Genomic DNA, 19511 nt, shown 5'->3' on the forward strand with positions numbered 1-19511 from the left:
CAGGGAGCGGGGATGGAAGCTATTGTATGAAAGGAGGCTATTCTTGGCCGTTGGCTTGAAAAAAGTTCGTGTTTGTAGGGTGTCTGCCTCAGCATAGATTGTCACATCTAGGAAGTCAATGCTCTTGTCATCTACAGAGTAGGTGAATCGGAGACATTCATCTCTCTCATTCATCCATGTATGGAATTAAGATAGGTTGTTCTGGTCTCCTTGCCAAATTACAAAAATATCATTGATATGTCGTTTCCAGAACAATATATGATGATAATATGGATTGGTCTCTTCGTTCAGAATGTATTGGTCCTCATATGTGCTGACATATAGTCCAGCCACACTCGGGGCAAATGTGCTGCCCATTGAGGTCCCATGGCATTGTAGGTATAGGGTATCTCTGTATCGGAAAAAGTTTTCCATCAGGGCCATCCGACAGCACTCCAGAACAAAATGCCTCGGGGTTTTGTAGGTCCAAGCCATATTGAAAAGGATGTTCTCTAGGGTGTCCATTGTTTTGCCTTGTGGAAGGCTCGTGTATAAGCTTTCCACATCGAAACCAACTAAAAGCATCGTAGTTGGTGAATAATCGATGTCCTTTAGTTGATTTAGAAGGTCTCCCGTGTCTTTGAGATACGTTGGAGTTCTTTGAACCAACGGTCTGAGATATTGGTCTGCAAAATCACAAAGGGGCTCCAAATGGAGCCAATCCCTGAAACGATTGGTCGTCCAGGGGGTGGTATCCGACCCTTATGTGTCTTTGGTAGCGAGTAGAAATAAGGGATTCTTGGTGTCGTAGTTCTTAGGAATGCTCCTTCCTTTTTTGATATCCAGTTGTTAGTTTCCCCTTCTTCGATCATCATTGCCACAGTTCTTTGTAATCTTGGGGTTGGGTCTGTATTGAGAACCTTGTAGAATTTGTCATCCGACAAGAGGTCCATACACTGTTGGTGGTACCCTTCTGCTGTTAGTAGAACCACACCTCCGCCTTTGTCGGCGGGTTTGATGACTATGTTACGATCCTCTTTCAGGGTGTTCAAGGCTTGTTCCTCTAGTCTGGTCATGTTGTGGAGGCTTGCGCGAGTTTTTCGCTAGCTCATCAATTCCTTTGAAACGGGCTTGCTCAAAAGTCTGAATTTCAATGGGGATTTGAGAATTGAGTGGACAGAAAGTTGATTTATTTTTCAAAGTAGTATCTCCTTCTCTAGTGGGAGGTTGGTCCGATTTGAAGAAAGCTTTCAGTTTCAATGTCCGACAAAATTCTGCTAGTTCGCACTTGGTTTTGAAAACATCAAGTTTTGGGGTGGGAACATAACCCAAACCTTTGTTAAGTACATTCTCTTCTTCTTTTGTTAGGATCTTGTCTGTGAGGTTCACGATGAGGGATTCATGTTTGTTCCTGTTTGTGCTTTTGTGATGCTCCTGGTCTGTACTTGTCTGGTTTGGTCGGACCAGGTTACTCCTCTCCTCCGAGTTCTCTGGGATGTCTGGCCATTCCCTAAAAAAGGAACGCCTTGTTGAAAGTTGGAGCCTGACTGATGTTGTATCTGATGGTTCATGATCGGTGGTCCTTGGAAATAAGGGTTCATCCACCATTGAAAATGAGGGTTGAATGGTTGAAAAGGCATCCCTTGGTTGCCTGTCTGGAAAAAAGGAGGTCTCCATGAATTGCGGCCTCGTCGGTTGCCTCTTCTATTGTAATTTTGTGTCCTGTTGGAATTACGCGAATTGTCTCCTCCTTGATCTGAACCATTACTGGAGGCGGCGCTGTTGGACCCGTGTCATCCGTCTTGTAGTCCTTGCTACTGTAAGGATGTATTTTCTCCATAGAGAATTTCTTAAGTTCTTTTGCTAGTTTCTGTAATTTTGTTTGGGTCAAGTATTCGTGGGTGTCGCTCATTTCCTTATTGATTTCCTCCAATCTTTTTTTGTATATTGTGACATTGACAGTGTTGTTTAGTTTTGTCTCCAATATTTCAATTTTCACCGTCAGTTCATCTGTGAGTCTTGTGGCTGTTTTTATGATCAAGACTAAATAATCTCTGGTACATTTCCACAAGATTGCAGACCAATCTTTTCTAAACGGTAAGTCTTTCAGAAAAATTCTCGGCGCATTTGTGACCCAGAGTTCCCTGGGTGCCGCGTTGACTCTCAAATATTCGGTCATTATAATGCCGTGAACGGCTGTTCTGACTTGTTCTTTTTTAATTTCAGTTAGTTCGTCCCATTCTGTAGAGCTTGAAAGGGTCTGCGTGAGGTCACTGTTCATAAACAGTGCAGGTCTGGCCAGTATTGCATCAATATAACAGAAAATAAGAAAAACCTCTACACGGCCCTATATTCTTTTACAGCTAGGCGTAAATGCTCATTTACAGTTGACCTAGGATGCAAGCATACCTCTGAAATCATTCAATTAGATTCAGTAATTTTGAAACTACATTTTATTTTGTATCATTCTTATTTCCTCTTCTCATATTTTTATAACAATCTTTTCAAAATTTGTTCAGTAGCAAAAATGACATATATACAAATATCTAAAAGCTTACACAATTACTTCTATTCATGTCAGGAACCCCAGAACATGATTTTTCTCTCTCATACCATCATTCATACTTGTTCAGTCTCTCATATTCACTCTCATAACATCACTATCACAACAGACAACATAGACAAGGTGAGAACATATATTGTGTCCTTTTGTAGACTCCTCAAAGTGTTAGTTCAATATCCATCATTAATAGTCTTTTGCATTCTATTTCTTTCGTTTTCCATAGTTATGTTTTAATGGTTTGTATGAGGGTCTCTGATGCGTACCTTGTCTATGTTGTCTGTTGTGATAGTGATGTTATGAGAGTGAATATGAGAGATGCCACTCCCTCCTCTAGGCCTCAAAGTATTACTGGGAGTACCCTTGTCATATACAGTATTGCATCAATTTATTCTATGGAGTAACTTAATCCTAAATTCTCTGCCATGATGGTATATTCAAGGCTGGAAATCAGAATCGAAAATCTCTCCTCGAAACTACCCCAAAGGAACCAGCCGAGGGAATATTGACTTGTGTGACGACATATAACCCTATGACGAATGACATCAAAAAAATGATAAATAGAAACTGGAGAATTCTAACATCGGGCGATCTGATTTGGCCCAAGCCCAGGTTCGCTAATAAAAGGAGTCGCAATCTAAAGGACATCCTGGTTCATACGAGACCTGCCCCAAAACAACCCAGAGACATGACAAATCCGTGGGGAAATCCACAGGTAAAGGGACATTACCCATGCGGGTCATGCTCAGTGTGCAGCCTAACAAAAGCCACTAAAGAGCTACAATTACGACCCGACCTCAAGTGGGAATTGAGAAGTCACACGAACTGTAATACTAGTCATGTGGTCTACATGATCACATGTCCTTGCCACCTCAGATACATTGGGATGACCTGTAGGAAAATAAAACAGAGAATGTGCGAACATCGTAGCAATGGAAGTGTAAGAAGAGCACAACAAAAATGGCAAACCATTATCTTGAGATGGGCCACACTATTGAAGACTTGAAGTGGGTCATACTTGAAACTCTGTCTACAAAAGATAGAAACGCCGAAAAAAACCTTTATGAAAAAGCGCAGAGGTGGGTACATAGACTCAATACCCACTGCAAAGGATTAAATGATAATATTCCCTGGCTTAGCCTCAAAAGAAACTGATAGGTTTCAGAGAAACTCGCATCGATATTGCCAATAACAGATGCCTATCGATGCCCTTCTTTCCTAACCTGTCTGCCCCATCCATTGTCTCGACTACGGCGAAAAAGACGTTAATATTATTTTTGGTTCACCCGGCACGCTATACCTTCTGTATTCAATAAGTATTGAATCCAAATATCCGTTTTGACAATTTCGTGTATTGGCTGTGCATAAAACATTCACATAGAAAGATCGACTCTTGATACTTTGGTTACCATAGCAACCCGAGGAGTAGCCATTCAGCTTTCTCTGCGTCACAGCCGCGTCCTCTATCCTGACCCGGAAACTCAGACTCTCTGTTTCCGGGTCGAATAGAGCAGAGCGCGCAAACAAGCTGCCAGAAGAAGACGCAACAGGTGCCATTTGTATAGAACCCGACAGACATAAACCGCAAGTATATTTTGGAAGAGATGAATCTCTAATCCATTACTTCTTTCTTTTAGTCCTTCTGAGGCTCTACTACCCGTTTGGAACGCGTTAGTCAAGCGCGTGAGGTAATAGCGTTCGCAACAACTACAGAGAGGTCACATAATATACACATTATTTAAACAGTAGAAAACCACCATCCTGTTCACTTCACAATACGAGCTATGGGCATATCGCACAACCACCAGCACCTGCAATATTTGATGCATGCTCGTACCACAAATGAAACACTGATAAAATGCATGCCCTTATATTCAATCTTGAGCATGTTACAGTCCCTCGCATGAGTTTGGAAGGGCAATGAATGAGTTGACATTGCCATACACTAGCTGGTCTATGAAGTATTGCCATTTTTTAGTTGTGAATGTGTCTATCAGTGAATAGACTGTTGAAGCAGATTTCTGCTCTATGTGTGTCCCACTGTACCCCGCCCTTTGCTTGTCGATACGCAATTCTCTTTATTCTTATTTCCACAGGTACACTGCGACCTCCTTAACAAAGAAACAGGTTTAATATATCCCTATTTCCTATCACTATTTGTAAGAGCACTGTTGTAAATAATTTTAAATATTTTCCTCACCTTTTTCACTCTGAGGTCCTGATGAATGCCCGTAAGTCCTAGTTCAAGGCTGTTGAGGCAGAAACATGTCGACCGTCTTTCTACTCACAATCTCCCCCTTTTTTCAGTTTTAGTATTTTGAACACTCTGAGTGCATCCGTTACTCATAATCAGTGCCACATTATGCACTATTTCAGAGTTTACTAGTCCCCAATACAGAACCAATAAAATCAATATCTGACTTTTGGGACTTTTTACGATTACCCTCATTTTTTTCACTGGCTCACTACTGTACCAACCTTGGGTAAGAACCTCCTGGTGGAGGCTGCATAACCACACTGACCTGATGATTATGCACACACGTGATCAAAAGCGGAAAATCAAGATATACCGCTAAATTTACCAACATACCCATCACGTGCATGAGGGTCTTTTATTTGGGACACCCCATGTTCCTCCTGCATACCAAAGGTTGTGCAGGACAAGTGATCCTTCCCCACTTGATTAGTATATACATACCCAGGAAACTGAATGGATCAGTCTTTCTACCTCCCTCTTATGATTAGAGAAAGTTCATAATACTGAGCCATAGTCAATAAAGAAGCAGGGGTTGCCGTGGTCCATGAACTTTCACTAGTTTTTAAACGTTTTGCAATCTCTGGTAGGAGATTAGCTACGTACTTATCAACAAACAAATGCCTGCCCGTATCCTCTGTTAATAATTGACCACTGTAATCATGGAATGCTTCCTCGAAACGTGAAAAGAAATCAGAGACCGATTCATCCGACTTCTGTTTGCAAGAAGCCAACATCGTCCAGTCAATTTTCTTAGGAGGAACAAGCGTTTTTAATTTATTCAAAATAGCCACCGGGAGATCTAAAATCAATTGGCATGGCTTACATGCAGGTTCTCTATCTAAATCAGCTCGGGCTAATTCCTTCCAATCTGCACCTAGAATCGTTCGATCATCAAACTTACGAATCGCCCTCCACATATCAGGAGGTAATATCAACCCAAAGAAAAGATCAATATCAACTAACGTCATAACACACGAAGAAATAGCACCTTCCACACCTTCATAGAAAGCTGCTGGGTTTTTACGAGGGTCGGGCAAAGCATTCTTAAGTGTCATAACATCTGTTCTATTCCAGGGCGTATAAACCCAATTATATATAAAATAACCCTTCGCATTTACAGACATCTTATAATCATCTGTGCCTTGCCCTTTAGGAGGGACATACAAAGGCGCAGCTTCTCGCATAGGCATAACATGAACTGCAGCGTTCTTATCTGTTCCAAAGATAGGGCACTCTTTGGATACTTCCGTCGATCCAGGCGCAGGCGAACCCGATGCCTTTTTCGCCGCCCGTAGTCGTAACGTTTCATCCCGTAGCCGAACCAAACGCTGGAAAAACTCATCCGTATCTGCAAGAACAAAAACACCTTTACGTAAATTATCACGACCAACTGATATATCCTTAGGTTCCAATTCAGATGAAAAACGTCTAAACCGTTCAACAACTTCATCTCCAAAATGATCCAGAAAATACAACCGTTCCTTTTCAGACCACTTACACATAAGGCCATCAATCTCTGAAACAGTTATAGAATTAATATTAAGTTTACGAGCCAACCCGCGTAACTCCGCAGCTCGATCAACACTTAGCCTGGTGCGATTATCCCTCCGATCATCCTCGCCAGAATCCTCATCCGGGGCTGTAGGCGGAACATACGGAGGCGGGCAACGATCTAGCAATGAAAAATCATCTGATTCATTAGTAAGGACAGGATAAAGAGGACCTCGAATAGGAAACTGACCATTAACTTGCAAATTACGTTCTCGAGTCTCCCTCTCTTTCTGTTCCTGCAATTCTTTCTCCTGCAACTGTAAAGCTTTGTCACAAGCAGCCTTTCGCTGCTCTTTGTCCGCCAAGGCTTGTTCACGCTTCATTCGTTCACGCACCGCTTTCTCCCACATACGCACACAATCAAACATATCCTGTCTAGACCTGCGCTGAAACAAACACTGCTCCACATATTGAACCTTTCGCAAATCAAACGACCCATGTAGTGGCCATTGTAATTCATGATCAGTTTTCGTATACTTATGCCACAATGTACTATACATGATGGGAGGAAGGCCAAATTTGATGTACATGTCACGATTAGGTGTCCCCTCTGGGGGAGCCGGCTGAGATTCATTTAATCGATAATTGGTACCATTTCCGAAACAGCACATTCCTCGAAGTGTGCTGAGAACAGGCATGTCAAAATATCACGAAAACGCGATATTACATAAAATGGCACTTAAATATGTTTTACACACGGTGTGCCGTTCAAACAAATACAAAGTCAGAGACATATCTCTACATGCCTGTCTATGTTAGGTGCACTCCACATATAACTCAAATCATAGGTCCAAATGTTAGCTAACTCAAACAAATCCAAAAGCCACAGTAAGTGTCAGTAGACTACCTTACCAATCACAAGCTTACCAAATATTCTCAAACGTCCAGGTTCCAACTGCCAAGTTCCTTAATCGAATCAGCCAAACGGGCACTGCACGACAACCCAACCGATCAGGATCTCAGTCGGGGACCGGCGCCACCTAGAAGGTCGGGTCAGAAGGAAAGGAAGAAACACCGTGGGTGCCAAGACTCGGGTCACTCAGTGGCAGCGTACGCGTCCATGGCGAGTTTCCAATCCTTCGTCATGACCTCTCTTTTGGGCATCCGAGTCGCCGATGAGTCCCTTCGTGGTCTCCAATTTGTGGTATTGGGTTCCGTCAGGTCTACATACTCTGCAAAAACTCTCAAACACCATAGAATAGAAGTTGGCACGGAAACTGAAAATGCAAAAGACAAGTTTATTAGGACCCCATGGGGTGGTGGTACATTCCTACAGCACCCTTCGGTAATGCAAGAAGTATCACACCGAACATCGGTGTGCGACCTCTATTATACAAGTTTAACAGCAATAAAAAGGTAGGCGGTATACTTTTGCACAGTTTAGGTACATATAAGGGCATTTTTGGAACACAGCCAACATGTGGGAGGAGTTTAGTACTACTGGTCAGTTTTAGAGAACATTCCTGAGAGGTGACCACTCATTAATCTAAATGTTCGAGTACGCATGCGTGAGCTTGACCAGTGCTAAAAATAGCCTGTTGCCGGGCAAGGTAAATGGTCATTAGTACAGAGAAAGGACAAAAGGGCATGCTGACCACGAGGCCGCATGTTCATTAAAATGGAAGCCAGGGAATACAAAATGGCCCCCGGAAGTTTGGTCAATTTAAACATGGAAGTTCGTGTAGCTGAGCTAAATGCTAACCTAGTTACTGCCAAATTACGACACTGGGACTTGTTTTCGATGGGGCACTAAAATTTAAACCCTTGCTAAATGAACACTGCTTAAAGTTGGTCCGCTCAAACGGTGCAACATTGAACTTTGCCCATAGGCTGGGCCATTGGCCCCCTGAACAGGTATTGAGCCTTTACGGCTCTGTAAGCACTGCAAAAGCCCTGTATGGAGCGGTCGTCTGGGGTTTTGTGGATGCTTCTCAGTTGCAGCGGGAGGAAGATAAAAATCTTCGCAGGATTCTAAAAATTGCACAGAGTACCCCGGCTGCAATTGTGCATAGAGAACTGGGAATACCCTATATTGCTGATCAGGCAAAGCTAAGGCCTATTATGGCTTGGCTTAGAATTTTGAAAAATCCGGAGGCTGAACTAAGTAGAGTAATTGTTTCCGACTGCTTACTAAGGGAAAAGGGATCCCAAATCCAGTGGTTACATTATGTCAAGGTCATGCTTGAGGCCATAGAGAGGAAGGACCTCTTTACCAATCCATGTTTAATTGCCACCACCTGTATATCACAAATTAAGAAACAAATTTTAAATTATCTTGCACTCTGTAGAGACGGTTTAGAAGTGTCAAATCTGTAACTGCTCATCATCGTCTTGTGAGTAACTGGGAGGGTATGGAACCCTACTTGTTTTTCATGTATAACCCACAAGATAGATTCTTAATGTGTCGTTTTAGGCTCAATTTGTTGCCAAATATTCTGTCCTATCTATCTGGCTTTACTCTAACAATTGAGCAGAAGGGTGCCTGCGGCTGCAACAATAGGTCTCCGCAGGACACCCTTCATTTTGTACTGTTATGTTAATTTTATCGGTAACCCCGACGGAAATTTTTGGTGGAAATTTTAAAGGAGAAAAAGTTTTGTCAGGCTAAGCCTGCATTACTTTTTTTTACAAAGAGACACGAGAACCCTGTGTTTTATTATGAATTTCCTCAGAGTAGCTGTTAGTTTAAGAAATACAAGAGGTGACTATTAATGTTAATGAATTAATGGAATTTATGATTATGTGCATATTGCAATGTGTTTTTTTACAACTTTGTATATTCCCATTTTATGAAGCTGTGTCTAAAGTAATTGTTCAGAAATATTGTTTAATTGTATTTTAAATGTATACATGTATTTTTATGATGGTTTTTAATCATCAAAATAAAATCTTATTGAACTGAACTGAACTACACAAATGACCCCTTGCTGAATTCAGAATTTTGTCTACTTTTCTAAAATGTTTAACTTTCCAGGATCCATTATTGCTTTCACACCTATTTCTACCATTAACTGGAAGGAGGTTGAAAGCACAAAAAATAGCAAAAATAGGCTATGTCCCAGAAAATGCCAAAACTGTGTAAAGAATGTTGGTTTTCTGACAAAATTCTTTCATTCCCTAAAAGCTGGGAAAATGTTGATTTCAGCCCCACAAACCCTCTTTTGATAACATTTGCAGGGAAAAACCCAGACGCTTTAATTTGCAGCCCGTTTTTCACATTTTGGCTAATTTCTGGGACCCCTCCAGGGGAATTCACAAACCCTGGGTACCTTTAGAATCCCCACGATGTTGGAAGAAAAACACGCAAATTTGGCGTGGATACCTTATGTAGTCAAAAGGTTACAGGGGCCTAAGCGCGCGCTACCCCAAAAAGCCAAAATTAGGCTCAGCACAGGGGGGGAAAAGGCCTAGCAGCGAAGGGATTAATGGGCCTCCATCAAGAGAAAGGGAGTATTGCCTCCGCCCATCTGCCTCTAAAAAGGCCACTCAGGCACCCACTGGGCATCTGGCAGCATCCTAACTGCACAGGCAGCCCCCAGACTGCCCCCAGGCTGCCGTAAAAAGCAGCCCACAGCTTGAACTCGGCTACTGGCCCTTCGGCCATTTCCGGAGCGCCCGCGTTACCAATCAGACGCTGTCACTCAGACCCTCAAACAGAGCAAAAAAAAAAGATCAACTGAGAATTACTAGTGTGAAAGAAAAAATCATGTGATTTAACACAAGTGGCGCAATGCAAGAAGCTAAGACAATAAAAAAGAGGTTTGGCAAGCAAAAAAGGAAAATCATCATCAATTTGGGGGAAAGCTGCAAAGAGCAGAGTGACAACATCTTGACGGCTTATAAAGAAAACCAATTAAAAAAATAATACTAAAATGCTGTGCAGAGGGAGCTCCAGGACCCAATGGCCCACCTCAGACAAACCTTTTAAAACAAGCCCCACCTTCTGGTCAACAAAAATGATGCCAATGTATAAGTGCCTTAGAAAATGAGTAAATACCAGACTCCTGGAGGGGGGCAATCCTACACTCCATATTTATTTACAAGTCAAGTACAGCAAACTATCGGCTAATCTTTGATTACACATCAAACATCATAAATTCTGTAGAGAATACATCCTCAAAATTCCTTTCCCAATCACTAAACATGTCATGATAAATCATGTGCCTAATAAAATGCCTATCATCGGCATTCGTATGCAAGAAATCTGGCACCTAAAAGCGTGCCAGTAATTAAAAAAATAAAAATCCTATTTTGATGAATAACTTTAGTTAATTGCCCAGGACAGCATGCCCTGAGAGGTGTTTGCCAGGGCGTATGGCTTACAGAATTACTACCCAGATCTAATTTCAGATGTACTGCCAAGATAACATGCCATAGAAGTTACTGCCTAGTTAGCGTACCCTTCCGGCAAGCTTTGGGATGCATTGCTCCGATAACGTACAAAAGGCATCTTTGTGTACCTTTGGCAATAACATACATCTTAATTAAAAGACAAATATAAATTATGTTTATAAATCTCTGAAGGATAGCTGCATAATATGTTTTTCTTTTAGGAGAAGTTTCAAAGTTATCTAGACTGTATGAAGAAAGAGCTGGAGGATTCGCTAGAACTGCATCGCAAAGAAGAGACGAAAGTGACACAACTGCAGGTAAGAGAAAAGTAATTGATATACCATTAGCGTGGAGCAAGCACTGCAAACATTGTCTTGCGTTACAGGTTAACAACAAGATCAAAGAATAAATTTCAGGGGTCTGCCATACCTAGATTTGGGTTTCCTTGACTGTACTTTGAAACTATCACCTGCAGCATCCACACATATAATGGCATAAAGTCACTTTAAGACCCCAGGGTTTTCGAGAGTTTTTGATCGGATGTTGCGTAAAGGTGAGTAACTGTTTCCCTGATTTGTGCTTTGAGATCTTCTCTGGAGAGGTGACTACAGTGCAAGGGGTGATGGTGACAAGGATATTATTAAAGTGCATCACTACATGGTAAGGCAGGGGCCTCTATCCTTTGCTATAACGAGAGCTACTTTTGATCAGTGAAAATATTCCCGATCTACTAATGGCTTTGGCCATTGTTACAGTAGTGACCACGTCAAGTACAATCATTATAGTGGCATCACCTTGCAAGATTACTAGTAGTGATCACCTGTCATAACAAAATATCGTATTAAGAATATTGACTCATACAATAGCATTAAATTATGTGGGTTTAAGTAAGTGTAGATTTACTATCCTTAACTCCATGTCTACATATATCTGCAAAATAAGTAGATGTGGAGTTAAGAATGTAAATAAAGTTAAACTCCCCTATAAATACAGTTTTTAAAGTGGCTAGACCCTCTGAATTACTAACAGTCCTCTGCTGCACTACAGGGAGCTTGTTCCAGGGCGAGCTGCCAGTTGCTCCGAGGTATACGTTTGAGACCCCTGTTTTAAGGAACCTTAAGGATAGTTCCATCCTCCTGTGGCGTAAATCCACCCAGTGGTGCACGTGAGTGCAAATGGCCAATCATAAAACCCAGATGCAGTAGATACCTTTTTAGGTCTCGTCCTTTACCATTCCGAAGGAATGGGAAATGGGGAGAATTCAAGTGCTCGAACTGATTGTCAAACCACCGCTTTTTTCGTGGCGTTTTCTTCGAGTGCACGTACAGGCACACGCTTTTGGCCCATACACTTTCATGGCCATCTGTTCCTGTTCCTCAATGTCCCTCCCACCCTTCGTTTGATCTTGCCGCGAGTTCAGGTTAATGGCCCTCCCCCCTCACCCAGCACAGAGCGCGCATCGCGGCCGCACAGCACATCAAAGGACTTCTCCCAGCGTGTGCTGTGCGGCTTCTCCTCCCCTAATTATGTGGCCGGCGGTACTTGTGTTTCCTGGCCGCTTCCCGGCCGCTCTTGTATTTAATTAGCAGCAGCAGCATTTCTCCTGCACCAGGCCACATCAAAGGCTCTGTGCCACTTTCACCCACACAGCAACACTTACAGACACGCAACGCCACTCACACCCACGCAAGCCCACTATCATCCACGCAACACCACACTCACCCACGCAACGCCACTCACCCAAGCAACCCCACTCACCCAAGCAACCCCACTCATCCACGCAACACCACTCATCCACGCAACACCACTCATCCACGCAACACCACTCATCTAAGCAACCCCACTCATCCACGCAATGCCACTCATCCACGCAACGCCACTCACACACGCAACGCCACTCACCCACGCAACCCCACTCACCCACGCAACCCCACTCACCCACGCAACCCCACTCACCCACGCAACCCCACTCACCCACGCAACCCCACTCATCCACGCAACCCCACTCACCCACGCAACGCCACTCATCCACGCAACGCCACTCACGCGCGCAACGCCACTCATGCACGCAACGCCACTCATGCACGCAACGCCACTCACGCACGCAACGCCACTCACCCAAGCAACGCCACTCACCCAAGCAACGCCACTCACCCAAGCAACGCCACTCACCCACGCAACACCACTCATCCACGCAACACCACTCATCTAAGCAACCCCACTCATCCACGCAACGCCACTCATCCACGCAACGCCACTCACACATGCAACGCCACTCACCCACGCAACCCCACTCATCCACGCAACCCCACTCACCCACGCAACGCCACTCATCCACGCAACGCCACTCATCCACGCAACGCCACTCACACGCGCAACGCCACTCACACGCGCAACGCCACTCACGCGCGCAACGCCACTCACGCACGCAACGCCACTCACGCGCGCAACGCCACTCACGCGCGCAACGCCACTCACACGCGCAACGCCACTCACACGCGCAACGCCACTCACACGCGCAACGCCACTCACGCACGCAACGCCACTCACGCACGCACGCAACGCCACTCACGCACGCAACGCCACTCACGCGCGCAACGCCACTCACACGCGCAACGCCACTCACACGCGCAACGCCACTCACACGCGCAACGCCACTCACACGCGCAACGCCACTCACGCACGCAACGCCACGCACGCAACGCCACTCACGCACGCAACGCCACTCACATGCGCAACGCCACTCACACGCGCAATGCCACTCACGCACGCAACGCCACGCACGCAACGCCACTCACGCACGCAACGCCACTCACGCAACGCCACTCACGCATGCAACGCCACTCACGCGCGCAACGCCACTCACGCGCGCAACGCCACTCACGCGCGCAACGCCACTCACGCGCGCAACGCCACTCACGCGCGCAACGCCACTCACACGCGCAACGCCACTCACACGCGCAACGCCACTCACACGCGCAACGCCACTCACACGCGCAACGCCACTCACACGCGCAACGCCACTCACCCGCGCAACGCCACTCACCCACGCAACGCCACTCACCCACGCAACGCCACTCACCCACGCAACGCCACTCACCCACGCAACGCCACTCACACACGCAACGCCACTCACACAAGCAAAGCCACTCACACATTGTGGGTGCAGATTGTGGGTGCAGATTCAGAGAAAACTCAGCAGCACCACCACCATTGCAATGCAATAGGTCTTGTTTTAACGCAAATTTAAGCTATAGGCCTTGTAGATGGCAAAGCCTTTTATTTATGTTCCAAAAACCAGAACGCAAAAATAAAGGGCATAATCATTTACAATGCTAATAGTTCAGACTCGCGTTATTGCGAGACCTATTGCATTTTCAATGCTTGTTCAGAAGGTAAGCAATCGCGGCATATCTCTACGTCACCTGTTATTTCCGTGAAAATAATTTCTAATTATCTCACGTACTATTATTTTGAATTGCAGATCCATCAGCCATCCACTCCTATTACTTATCATGTACCCAATTTTTGAAAAGTTACCTACAAGGACTGGATTTTTTCAGTAATCTGATTTAAACACTTGGTCATTCTATATCAACAGTGCTGTATTATCACTGTTAATGTGGTTGAAGCTGCCGACCATTGTTAGTCTTATAGGTGCTTACAACCACATGATTGGAAGAAGTGTAGAACTGTACTGAGCATACATTGCATATGCACCGAACTGCCATCATGTGTCGATCAACCTATTCATCAGTAGATACAATCCTGCTCAGACTGCCATGTATATAGCTTCTGCACAGGGTAGCCGACATATATTTCGGCCTTATTGAATTATTAAAGGGGAACCCTTTTACAGGACTGGGTGGTGAATTACAGCCTAAGCTCAGTGGAAGTGTTTTTTTGCTGCTGTGTTCCTGTAAAGGAAAGAGCTATGTTGGTGCTTGAGGCATAGGAGAAGATTTCAGAGTGCCGTGTTCACAGCAGAGGAATTTAAACTCTAAATGCCCATGCATAAAGCCAGGAATAAAACATTTGTGAAGGTTTAGCCTTTTTAAAATCTTTTTTCTATAATTTATTTATTTTATTTATCTATACTACTATTATAAAGCGAGAACTGGGAACCTTTGAGGCGGGTAAACTCCAAAACTACACCACCAATCACAACACCCAATACAGCGTTGGGAAGGGGAGGTCCACGAGATGGACATAGGCTATAGCACCACACCATATACATTAAGGGGGGGGGAGAACGTTAGGGGAAAAGTAGTCCTTAGGCGTATGCATACAGTGATAGAACACAGCATACGGCGTCATGGGCGCATAACGCGGCGTATACGCGATGGCTTGTGGGCGTGGCACGGGGAGGAGCGCGGAACTGACTCCCGGTTCAGTGAAATGTGCAAGAGCTGTGGCGAAAGTGGTGCCGTGGGAAAAGTAACGCGGCGTTCGGGCGTCCGGCCAGAAGCACGGAACCGACACCAGGTTAAGGGACAAGAGCGCAGGGAGGAGCAAGGAAACGACACCAGGTGAGGTAAGGGAGCTCCTGGTAGCTGTAAGCTGCCGTCCGACCAAGAGCGCGGGGAGGAGCGTGGAACCGACACCCGGTTCAGTGCAATCTCCGCAATGCTAAAGAGAGCGGCGGCGACAGTGGGGGCCCGTGGGGCTGAGCCAGCCCCCGAGGATGACACCAGGTAAGGGACTTCCTGGTAGCTGTATTGCCCCCGGACAACGTCGGGACGGGCTGCTAGTTTATTTATAAAGCTCAACTACTACCGATAGATGTCTTGGCACTGTAGGAACAGATAAAGTTGCTGAAATAGATGTCCGCAGCAAGTTTGGCCAGGGCTGGGAGCTTTATATCTCCTGTGGGAACAACCAGGTCTTTAAGGCTTTTCTAAAAGTAAGTACATAGGGAGCAGCTTTCAGTGTCATTGGGAGGCTGTTCCAGAGCACCGTTGTGACCCTGAAGAAGCTCTTTCCACCCCAGTTAGTTCTCTGAAAGAAGGCACAATCAGGTTCATGGGGAGCCTGAGTGTAGTGTCCTAGCTTGGATGTACCAATTGAGTTTCCCTCTGGAATGGGCTGGCCCCAGTCCATGCAATGCTTTATAGGCCAGGCAGAGAGCCTTAAACCTGCATCGTTTTTTAACCGGCAGCCAGTGTAGTTTCCTGATGGTTCCTCTTGCCGATTCATGTTTGGGAATTTTGAAGAGGAACCGGGCAGCACCGTTTTGGCAAAGCTGCGAGCCTCATTTCAAGACCCACTGCGAGAGTAAGATAGAGTAGTCTATCTTAGTAAGAACCAATGCGCTGATAGCCATTCTCAGAAGTTCAGGGGGCAAGAACGTTTCAATCTTTTTTAGGAGCCTTAACGAAAAGAAAGAGCCTGATGTAATTTTATTAACTTGGTCTCTAAACTTCAGTTCTTTATCTATCAGGGCGCCTAGATTTTTTTCTTTATTTACGGGCTCAGGAAGTGAGTCCAGTTCAGGTGGCCACCATTTCGGCGTCCAGAGGGAGGGGTTGTTACCAAAAAGGATGACCTCAGTTTTAATGGCATTTAATTTAAGGTAGTTGTAATCCATCCACTTACATTGCTCATGCAAGTTCTGCGTGCCATGCCTGAGTGGTTTTCAGGCTTTGCCGGTGACACCACAATTTGGGTGTCCCAAGCGGAAGACGCCAGGTGAAAGCCCGCACTTTTGATGATTGTCGCAAGTGGTGCAACATAAAGGTTAAAAATTGTTGGATTCGGGGGGAGCGTGGCCAACTGCTGTCGGAAATGGGCGATCAATAGCTTAGCTCCAGAGCGCCACTCCTGCAATATCCATCTAATCTGAGATCCCCCTGGCCGAATCGTCGCCCCGAGGAGTTCGCTACCTGCTGTGGAGGAGTTAGGAGCTGTGGACTGATTTTGAAGAAAATCTGTATTGTTGCTGACGTAGGGTTCCGTGCGCCTGCTCCTCCGAGGACGTCCCTTCGTCTGGAAGTGACTCTGGGCGGCTTGAGTGCACACATCAAGTCTGGTGCGAAGGACTGGAACTAGCGTGGGCCGGGACGGCTGTCTGTGCATCGCTGTTCGCCCTGACGGCAATCTACTGCCCTGCATCGGCCAAAAGTGACGGAACCGGCGCTCGAGCACGAACGGATAGGTGGAGGCTGCTCGTAGAGGCCACACTCCGCTGCTGCAGGGCAGAGTTTCCAGGGAGCACACATTTGAGCGAGGTCCCCCACCTGTAGACCCGGCGCTTGGCGGATTTGAAACCACCCGAGCATCCTAGCAGGTCAGGGGCCCAGGTGGGGGCTTGTGGAGGAATTGGATACTGGAGGCCTTATGCGGATAGAGCGGCCGCCCCTTGGGTGAGATCTACTGAATGTTGCTGCCATTAGGGAGCTGCACAGCTGACGGCGGTCCGAGGCCCAGTGACACTTCCTATAGGGGTCTAGCAGATCCAGTGGACTGTCTGGGGGATAATAGACGGGGGAGGGCGGGGAACATCACCCCACGGCCAGAAGGTGTGTGCTGCTGCAGCCTTGAACGAGTCTGGGCCTGCGGTGTTAGGGAGGCCCGGTGACACTGTTGTGCGATTGACCCTTCACGACAGGCACTCAGTTCGGACGAAGCACTGATACAGAGGGGTGTTGCAAGATCACAGTGAGCACTGGGAAGTGCAGAGGTACCTCTCCCTCACAAAGATCGAGCTGCTCATAGCGGAAGCGCATGAAGATCGCCCAGCTCAAGACGGTTTGGTCACAGCGGTGGGGCAGTGGTCGCAGTGAGGTGGTTAACCTTTTGGACGGACAGGGTGCTGTTTGCCAAAACCAACAGGCCGAGTGGTATTATCCACTGTGGGCGGCGGGGAGTAACGAGAGCGACCCCACAGTGAGTGGCGACCAGTGTGATAGGCACACTATGGCGTTTGGGCGCAGCAACCATGCGGCTGTGCAGGCCAAGTTGGACAAATTTGCCTGGCAAAAGAAACAGGGCGAAGAACAAGGTGAGATGGCAGCCTCGAGCGACAATGCAGAACCCATAAAAAAAGATATCCTGTGGCCATCACGATGGTAAGGCACTCCCTCGAGACCCGGATAGATACAGTGGCTACGGAGGTGGCTTTGATCCGAGAAGATATGAAAAAAATGGAGAAGCGAGTGAGCACAGTAGAGAACACTACCAAGGAACTGATTATGGATACAGCGCTCCTTAAAAGACAGGTGATAGAGTTGCACTCTTCTCATGAGGCGATGGTGCTGCAACTGGATGACTATAAAGGTAGAATGCGGCGCATCAACATTCGCATTCTTGGCGTGCCGGAGCACGCGGAAGGGCAGGCCGTCGATCTGTTCATTGAGGAACTTGTTCTCAAGCATCTGCAACCACCTGGACTTTCCAACTGTTTTTCCATAGAATGTGCTCTTCGAGTTCTGGGGGGAGGCGTGCCCAAAGCCCGGGGCACTCCCACAGCCGCTCCTGGCCCAGGTGTTTAATTTTCGGGACCGCAATGTTATCCTGCAGACTGCGAAAGGGGCCCCCACCATTGAGCTTCGAGAATAGCAAAATATCATTCTTCACCGATTTTACCCGGAGTGTACAGAAACAACGGCGCAGTATTTTGAAGGTGAAACACGCCCTTAGGGACCAGGAGATTAAATATGCTATGTTGTTCCCGGCCAAACTCAGAGTTGAAGCTAATGGTAAATCATGTTTTTTTTACGAGGTCAGAGGAGACCTGGGACTGGCTTGAGGGATGGGGCACTGTTAAACAGAAGTCAAGCAAGACCCCCTCTGCAGACGATGGAGCAGAAGATTGGCGACACCAAAGACGTTCCCCTTCGCATTCTGACTCAGACTCTCAGGGCCAAACAGGAGGGCGCTAAAACTGTGGTCTGACGTTGATTTGCTCGACATTTCCAGGGCGAAGGGTACCCACATGAGTAATCTGACGGTAGAGCGATGGGTGTGCTCTGCACTTGAACCTTGATCGAAGCTTATATTGCAGCTGGGAGGGCCTGAAGGTCCGGATGAACGTTAAGGAATAGGCCAAAGATTTTTCTGTGCTGGCCCAGATTGTACCCAGATCTAAGTTAATTAGGGGGCGGTGGGGCCTGGGTGGAGTCTGTTATGTTGTTATGTTATGCTACGCGGGTTTTATAAAACGCTCAGCTACTCAACAAGAGTGTCCCGGCACTATCAGACCAAGCAGGCACCAAGCAAGAGGACTAGATGAAATTATTGTCCAAACAGCCATGTTTTGAGATCTTTTCTGAAGGCAAGAAGATTATCTGTCTTCTGCAGAGACCGAGGCAGAGCATTCCAGAGTTGGGGTGCCAGACGTTTAAAGGAGCGACCCCCCCCCCCCCCACGCGGGCTCTGTGCAGTCTGTGTTGTACTTACAATTGTTCTGGGGGTGGAGTTGCTCACATTCCCTGAAGTTGTTTAAGGGTGGGCGACAGGCACTCTGCATGTTGGGGATGGCGGGTGGTTCTTGTCCCATTGTGTAGGGAGGCAGGGCAGGGGTGGGGATTTCAACAGGAGTTGGGGGTGTGGGGTGGACTTGTTGGAGGGTTTTTTGGTTTCTTGCATCGGGGAGAGATAATCTTTGGACAGCTAATATTTCACTAGGCATTACTTCTGTCGACATGGGTAATGTGTCTTGTGACATTGTCATGCATCTTGATTGCTTTGGTTCCGCTCTGAACGTTAACATTGGGGTGGCAGGCAGGGACGTCCGATTTGTCATATTGGTTGCATAAGTGCTGTATTCTGATGGCGCTGGGGCGGGGATAAACGGTCTGTTGGATATTGTCCTGCGATTTATTCAACGACTTG

General features: G+C 46.3%; 1 protein-coding gene across 1 annotated transcript in view; it reads left to right on the plus strand.

Moving 5' to 3' along the window:
- LOC144756155 (E3 ubiquitin-protein ligase TRIM39-like) overlaps positions 1-19511 on the plus strand; it is a 261144-nt gene that overhangs the window by 29190 nt on the left and 212443 nt on the right. Inside the window, exon 2 of the mRNA XM_078645733.1 lies at positions 10901-10996. Within this exon, the coding sequence (XP_078501859.1) occupies positions 10901-10996 (96 nt within the window). The remainder of the gene's footprint in view (positions 1-10900; positions 10997-19511) is intronic.

Source organism: Lissotriton helveticus, chromosome 5_1 (genome assembly GCF_964261635.1).
Source record: "Lissotriton helveticus chromosome 5_1, aLisHel1.1, whole genome shotgun sequence".
In the NCBI taxonomy this organism is placed as follows: Eukaryota; Metazoa; Chordata; class Amphibia; order Caudata; family Salamandridae; genus Lissotriton; species Lissotriton helveticus.